General features: G+C 32.9%; 1 protein-coding gene across 1 annotated transcript; it reads left to right on the top strand.

Annotated features, from left to right (window-relative positions):
* Positions 1 to 5206: 5206 nt before the first annotated feature.
* On the top strand, positions 5207 to 6031 carry LOC141704103 (acetyl-coenzyme A synthetase, chloroplastic/glyoxysomal-like). Its single transcript, XM_074507420.1, has 3 exons — positions 5207 to 5297; positions 5532 to 5675; positions 5769 to 6031. Exons 2-3 carry the CDS (start codon positions 5535 to 5537, stop codon positions 5970 to 5972), a joined length of 345 nt encoding a protein of 114 aa, XP_074363521.1. The 5' UTR covers positions 5207 to 5297; positions 5532 to 5534; the 3' UTR covers positions 5973 to 6031.
* The last annotated feature ends 2591 nt before the right edge of the window (positions 6032 to 8622 follow it).

Here is an 8622-nt window from a genome sequence, read left to right as displayed (position 1 = left end):
TAATGGTATGTGGATGGAATAATGGTCAGAAGTGAAGCTCCCGTGATAATTATGTTATACAAGGAATCCAAGTTTTTATATGAGATTTTCAGAAATGTTGCTTATGTAATATTGGAAACTTGATAAGAAGATCCCTAATGTTCTCTTCTGTTGCTTCCGAGGACGTAATCCTTATAAAGAGGGTAGATTGTGATATCCTGGATTTTCAGCAATGAATATTATTTTTCCTTGAATATGCTTATGTGATTTTTCTTGATTTAGAAAAAATAAAATTATCTATATTTTATCTATGTTTGACGTATTCGTCTCATTAAATGGTAATGTGCTAATTGGTAGTTGGTCCCAAATCCTGTTATATTGTGAAAGTATTTAATTACTTTTAAATTTAAAAATTTTACCTGAATGCCGATTATTTTATCGATATCGATAAAGCTAAGTGTATTTTTCAGTCTTGGGGATCGAGTGTATATTTTACTCACCTCAATATTTTTTTGTGTCTGAAATATTATTTGGTATTTTAACCGTGTTCACCCGGGCATACGGTGATGTTTAAAAGTATTTAAATTAATATTTTCATCTATTTTGTTACGTGTTAAATGAATAATAATATGGTTAATATTATTTAAAATGTGTTTGGTCATGATTTAACTTGCAGTGGATTTGTATGTGGTCCTGTAAGGACCAGTGTATTTTTCGGATACTCATTACGTGTTTAAAATGCATTTGTATGAAATTACCCGTAATCTGGACGCGTGTTAAAGTGCGTTTTTATTGAAATACTTGTTTGATCTTATTTTGCGGGCGTTTGCATATATTATATGTGTTTTCAGGGTTTACTATTAATTTAGAAAATATTTTGGTTTTATAAAAATTATCGGACCGGCCCCCTATCAGGACGTAAAACCCCACAAAATCAGATTTTTATTTTTATAAAATCGTGGGACTTCCAAATATTTTATATATTTACATTTTGGGAATAATCATAATTTTAAGGAATTTTGGTATAAAATTTATATTTATTTGGTTAAATATCATTCCCGCTAATTATTAATTTTTGGCTAATTGTTTAAATGTTGTATTGATTTTAGTTTATAAATAAAGAACAATAAAACGTGTCACCACCCCAGACCCCACCCGCGCCCTACCCCTTCCTTACTTATCCGTTTTTTTCATTTCTTTCTCCTCCATATTACTCCCTCCTCTATCTCTCTTCTTGTTTTATATGTTTTCAATTTTCAAAAATTCATATCTTACAAATCGTTTCTCCAAATTCCAATTATTATATATATAAACGATGTGTGCTTCTATACCTACGCAAATGTATATATATTGCAAGGTTATGAGGAGACCATAAATTTTCGATTTTACCTCTGATATAAAAGTTAAAAACGGTTCAGGGGATGTAAAACAGAACGAAATTCAAAGTTAAAGGTGCAACTTGCAACGAAACATAATATAGACCCCAATTAAAAAATCGCTAAAGGAAATGAGTTATAAAGTGTCATTTACTCTATTTTCTTCTGTTTTCATTAGTAATTTACTGAAATGTCCCTACTTCCATTAAAGTTAATGGTCATCTTGGATGAAAAGTCATTAACGAGGTGCAAATAGAAGAGAAATTAATTATATGGGGTGCAAGTTGACAGAGAAAATAATGTAGACTCAAATCAAAAAAATGAAAATAAAAGTAGGTTACGAACTGCCAATTACTAAAATAAAAAGAATTTATTATTGAATAACTCACGAGTCAAAGATTTTTAAATTGAAATCCAAATTAAATATGTCGATCCATTTTATATCAATATATTTGACTTTAACAGTTTGCTTTAAAATATTATAATCCAAGATTTTAAAACGAGTTGGTAGCGGTTAAAAATTTTGGTGAGACTGGGGTGTTGAGTTCTCGATAATTTTAGGCCTTCTGACCACATGGGTTTTCTAATCAGGGTTTTACTATCCATCACTAGATCTATATTAGGAAACAAATTCGAAAAAGTGTATTTCAAAAGCAAACAAAAATTGAAAAATAACGTTGACGAGTACCCCCGTCCTACCCAAATATTTACATCGGGTTTGAGTACGAAGGTTTAAAAAATTGTAAATTAATGAAAAAAACTAATATTCTAAAATTCTCGATTAGACCCATCAATCCACCATTAATCCTTTACAAAGTACTACACCAATTGATTTTTGAAATATTTGAATAGAATCCTCACATAATGTGTTGGACTCGTCAAATTTTGATTGGAAACTCTGGTTCGAATCTGCGAATTTATGAAACATGGTTCAAAATTTATAACCGTTAAACCTAAATATTCTACAGTTGTTTCCAAAATTATTGTAACTATTGGTAGCTAAAATTAACTGGAATAAATTTATCTTTTACATAAATTTTAAGGCAAAATAATAGATTTCATTTATGTCATGAAATACAATCAAAATGTCAGTGAAATTGCACTTTTATGTATTTTGAAAAATATGACAGTTAAATTAAAGTAATTATTATCATTAACGACTTTACTTCCATAGGTGATTAAGAACATTATAATTTATTAAATACTTTGTTTTAATAAATAATAATTACTACAATTTTTAAATTTTTGACATATATTAGTATTACTTGGAGATCTTGAATTAGAAATTCTCGTTAAAATCTACAAATTTTTAAAACAACATATCATTTAGGTTCCAAAGTTATTAATTGATTGTTAGAAGTTGGTTGGAATAAATTTGATTTTAACGTTAAATTAAGTGCAAAATACTCGAGTTTATTTATGTCACGAATACGATCAAATATCATTACCTATCTTGAAATATATGTTTTTGAAATTACATAATTGCCATCATTTACGATTTAACTAATATAAGTTATTTAAAAAATCATATTTTTCAATTATTGTTTATTAATTACCATGCTGGTACAAACAACAATTGGTATAAATTTATACAAGTATAAGATTGCTTCTAGATTTTAAAATTTTTGTACAAACCTTATTTATATAACATAACAATTTTCTTTTTTCAAACTACCCCAAATTATTTGATGCAAAACATGAAAAACCTTATAAATATTTAATCACAAACTTACAAGTAAAAGATAATGATGAGGTATGTAAAGTGTGGGTTCAGGCCCAATACCATGAACCGCTAACGTCCACTGGAAATTGTTTTTCGTATGACCACGTGTAATAAAACAATTCCTCAGTTTCCAAAAAACTGCAAAAAGGATACGTCCAGCACCCAATCCTAGATACACAGCAGTGACTCTAGCAAAATGAAAAATCTTATAAATACCGAAAAAATATTCATTCCTACAGCCTCCAATATATTGCCGCATCTTTAGTTCAGTGTTCTTTTCCTACACAAACATAACAGCAGCAGCCATCTTGTTCAGTTCATATCTAGGGTTTTTGTCTGAAACAATGTTGAATCTCCCTGACTCTCTTTATCCTGATCCGATACAAGCTGACAACACTGTTATGTCGAATGGTGGTGCACCAATGGTCCCTGTGATGGTGCTAGCAAAGCTATTGATTGGCCTTCTGCTAGTGTAGAGGACTTGGTTGTGTTGCTTCGAGAACCTGAGCATCGCGAAAAGGCCATTTCATCTCTTACTCAGATTAAGGTCCATCATTTTTCTTCATTTATGAAGATTTTTGTTGCTTTATGTACATTTTTGTTTGTTTGTGTATGTTGTTAGGTGGAAATAATTCGCGCCCACCTTTTCTTTCCGCCGTTAGTGAAATTTTCATTCAGTTTTTAGTTCTACATTCCCCCCAATCCCAAAATTCTCCCCCCTTAACCAAATTTTGGTTCCCCCAAATCAATCTTCAGACACAACAAAATCAAACCTCTCTCTCTCGAAACTCTCTCTCTCTCGATCGAACCTCTCTCCCTTCACAATCTCTCTGAACTCCGGCCATCATCTCACCATCACAATCTCTCTCTCTCTCTCTCGAACTGGAACCTCTCTCTCTCTGAACCTCTCTCCGCTCTCAATCTCTCCGTTAAGCCTCTTTCAGTTAACCTATCTACTTCGGTATGTGTTGTATCTACTTGAATCGAACTGGTCTTCTCTGCATGAACACCAGTTTTAAAAGTTGAGGATTTTTGAATTCAAAACCCTAATTTTGTAAATTGGGGTTTTTTCTAATTCGAAACCCTTATTTTTTTTTAATTTAGTGTCTAAACTTGTTTCTTATACTTTTCTTCTTGTTGTATACAGGACCTAATCTGAGAAAAAGATTTAAAACTTTAGTTAATTTGGGTGTTTTTGGTTGTTCATTTGTATTTTTGTTTGTGTTTTTAATTTTTGTAAATTGTGTAAAGTTAACGATCCTTTCATGTCTACTGATTACATGGTATTCAATTCTTTCTTGTGATAATGAGCATGTTGGTAGCAAATTCCAGTATATATATTCCAGTATATATATATTTTTTTAAAATAACTAATAGTTTACTACTATTTTTTTATATCAGTGGTATATAGCTAATTATGTCAAGGGGAACTGTGTTGGATATCTAATTGTATGAATTTCCCTGTATGTTTTTGTTAACAAATTGTTGTCACTAATTTGTACATGTTCAGCATTTAATTATAGTTGCTTATTGGTTTCAGGAAGGTCACAAGGTATGCTTGAACGTCTATGACTTGAGTCAAGGAATGGCAAGGCAGTTGTCAATGACTTTTTTGGGTAAAGTTATAGAAGGCATTTGGTAAGTTCCTGATTGTTTTATTTGTCTTCCCTTTACATGTTCTTTGCCTGTGTAAGCTAAGATTCTATTTTCATGAAAATTTAGCTTTTTCTTTATGTTATGCATTTAATTCTGGCATTTTAGTATCTTAACTATTTCTTGTATTTTCTTCTCCATACTTGATCTATAATTTAATAGTTTGTTGATTTGGTTTTATAAGATGATTCACCATAATAAATTTACTGATTTAGTGTGCGAACTATGAAGTTCCTAGAAAAAATATTATAATAGCTGTTAATTTCTCTGGAACCTAAATTTCTGCATTAAGTCATCGGACTTTTTTTTTCTTGCTTGCTGGGCTAATAAGCTTGTACGCTTCTACTTTTTTCAGGCATACAGGAATAGTGGTTTATGGCACTGAATACTATTTCAGTGGTGGTGCAGCAAGCAGCTGTTGGAACTACACAATATGGAACACCTGTTCGAGTGGTTGATATTGGCAACATGGGCAACATGGGCAATCTCTTGCTTCTCACGAAGATGATCTTGTTTTTCCCTCTCCGGATTTTTCATCACAGGCTCTTGTCCCCTCTTTCCATAAGGTGTGTGTTTCCCTCCTTTCAATTTTTTATATATTAAGCATCATGTTCTGCTATAAACCATTCCAACTCTTGAAATTTACCAATAATACCTCTACTAATCATTGCTTACACTCACGTTTTGGTAACTATTTCAAATGACTTCAACCATTGTATTGTCAAGAATCAACAGTTCTAACTTGTGAATACTTCTTAATTTTTATTCTCTTTTTTTTTCTTATTTTGTATTTTGGTCAGTACATGGAAATGTACAAGATGTCAATCGAAGACCCAGCTGGGTTTTGGTCTGAAATTGCAGCTCAGTTTTACTGGAAATGTACATGGGATCCCAGTGTCTACTCTGGAAATCTTGATGTTAGGAAGGGCAATGTCAACATTAAGGTCTTCCTTTTTTAGAAAATTTGTTTTACTTGATTATTCTTGTTAACCCCTCCTCTTAGGTCTTTGGCTGATTTTTTAATTACTTTTGATCAGTGTTTTGAGGGTGGGATTACCAACATATGTTACAATTGCTTGGATAGAAACATTGAGTCTGAGAATGGTGACAAAATTGCAATTTATTGGGAAGGGAATGAGCCTGGTGCTGATGCCTCTTTGACATACACCCAGCTTCTTCAAAGGGTTTGCCAGGTTGATAACACACTATCTGCAAAGACATATTCATATAATGATGTGTAGCTGGATTCAGTTAAATAGTTTGCTTCATGTCTCTCTATAGCTTGCCAATTACTTGAAAGATATCGGTGTTAAAAAGGGTGATGCAGTTTTAATTTACTTACCCATGTTGATGGAATTACCAATAGCTATGCTTGCATGTGCTCGAATCGGTGCAGTCCACTCGGTATGATAAAAAGACCCATGTCCTTTGTTACTAGACTTCTGGTGCTTACAATCTGTGATGCCTTTGAACAAGCATTTATCGAAGTACTGCAAGTTTGATTTTTTCCAGGTTGTTTTTGCTGGATTCTCTGCTGAATCTGTGTGCCCAAAGAATAAGTGATTGTAAACCAAAGTACTGATAACTGCAAATGGTTGTCATGCGAGGGTCTAAGCTGATACGTCTCAAACAGATTGTTGACGCTGCACTCACAGAATCACGAAGAACGAGTTCTCTTTAGGTATGTTTTTTTTTTTGTTAAAGAAAGACCGAGTACATGAAATAGTTTGTAACCTATTCGAGTCACAATAAGAAATATGTGACCACTGATTGATTTGCTGATATGATTCGTTCTAGTTAGGGACTTGTTGATTCTGATACCTTACCACTAAATGTCTTGGAGTTTACAAGGTCCATCAAGATACCAAGGTTTTATCTGTGTTTGTGAACTCAGAAATAATTCGGGACAATCAAGTGGAGAATGCTGTCAAATTTATTTTACATCTAAAAATTAAGGGATTTCCTGTCCGGTATAGACGTTCCTCTCTGAGAAGAAGGGCCTTACAAAGGAGGAGATAGATGAAGGCCTGTATTCTTCTTCTTCATTTACACACCTTATAGAGTCCATTTTTAAATATATCTCTCATTTTTTATCATCAACAGTTCAGATAAATAATTTTACTATTCTTAATCATGAAAACATCTTGTTTCCGATGGCAGGATCAAACCCCACCAGTTTCAACTGGTCAAGCAGTAGGAGGTAACTTATTTAATTCAAATCCAGGCTTCATTTTTAGTAATGTTGGCAAAATTCTTAGGGGATGGGTAATAGTCTTATTAATTGAGTTTTAGCCATTATGTATATTAATGTAGACGGGAATCCGAATTCATCATTTTGCAAAAGATCCAGCTTTGCAACCCGCAGCATATACTCCTATTATCACTGTTTCTAATGCAGGGGACCTTGGCGCAATATCGATTAGGATGGAAATAAGCTCTTCTTGCTGTGGGTTTACTGGCTATTTCAGGTGCTGAGACCGCTTTGGTTTTTATGGTACTTGGGTAACCCAAGTTGGGTTGGAGCAGTATCCTATTTTTTTGGATGAAAATGCACAATACATATCGCGAAAATTTTGTCTCTCATATACTTTAACAATATTAACACATTGCATGTGTACTACATAATCTTCTTTTATGAAGGTTCCTTGTGTTTCCCTTTTGTTATCTGTTAAATTTCTTGCCACAGGTATTAATATTCTAGAGGCTTACTCTATCAGGTTACACTATTTTGTTTCAGAATGCTGTTGTTCCTAGACTAAAGTCTTGGATTCGCAACGTTAGATCAGAAAAAGAAGAGGATCTTTTAACGAAAACAAATAAAGAACAAGCTTGGCAGCTACTGATGTGGCACGAGCAAGCCAGGATATGTTGATTTTCACAGACGGAGGTCGATACTCGGCTTTGATGAGTGTTCTTTCTTTGCTGCTAGCATTTTCGAAATAAGTTTATCTTTTGTCTTTGTGCTTTAATGATTTAGGTTACCTACTCCCATACTTGATGGATACTGAACATGTAACAATATTTATAGCTGACATTTTGAGTCCATGCAGAGGTACAATACTTTGAGGACCTTATGAATCTTCTAGGAGCACAAGTAAGGGAAATAAAATCAATGAGTGATTCCATAGGGGTAATTCAAAATTTCCTTATTCTAAACTGCTTACAGTAGTTATTATTGCTAAAAGGAATTGGCTGTACATAGTTGCTTGTATCAGTTATGTTGTCATACTCAACAAATATATCATGGGTGCATCTGTGCATTTCTTGTCACAAACGTCCTTAATTTAAAACTAGTTTTATATAAGTTTGCATTTCGTACTTGCCATATATTTTTAAGGGAGCTTTTGCTCTTTAGAATGCCAGAAATCATTGTTCTAAATCTACTCCAGTTATAAACAGGTGGTTGACTAGGTCATCAATTTTGATGACAAGTTCCACCTCATCTTTTAACTTGAGAGGCGATTATGTTGTGCTCTTTTTAATAATCTGTGTTATTTCAATCCAGGAATTCATAGTCTGCAGTTAATAATCATATTTGACCTTGTAGTTCACCTGCTGGTCCTGAAACTCAAATAGTATAAACGATATTCTTGTTGATTAAAACAATAATGAGAGCCTGCACTTGCTAAGAAACTCATGCTACCTAGGTAAATAATTGTCTGAACGTTGGAATAATATTAATTTTTTGTCTGAATGTTGTTGTTTGACTTGGTTTGGAAGTGTAGCAAAGTTTCTGAGTTGTTTTAGGATATGTTATTGATGATTTCTCTCACTTCTTCCTCTAATGCTTCTGAAAATGCTTCCTCTAAGTTGACTGTTAAATTCTTTTACATATGTCTTTTTGGGTGGTTAATGCAGCACCCATGTGGTTGATTTGATCGTGCACATGGC

This window comes from Apium graveolens, unplaced genomic scaffold (assembly GCF_009905375.1).
Source record: "Apium graveolens cultivar Ventura unplaced genomic scaffold, ASM990537v1 ctg741, whole genome shotgun sequence".
Lineage (NCBI taxonomy): Eukaryota > Viridiplantae > Streptophyta > Magnoliopsida > Apiales > Apiaceae > Apium > Apium graveolens.
This window is presented reverse-complemented; position numbering and strand designations above follow the sequence as displayed.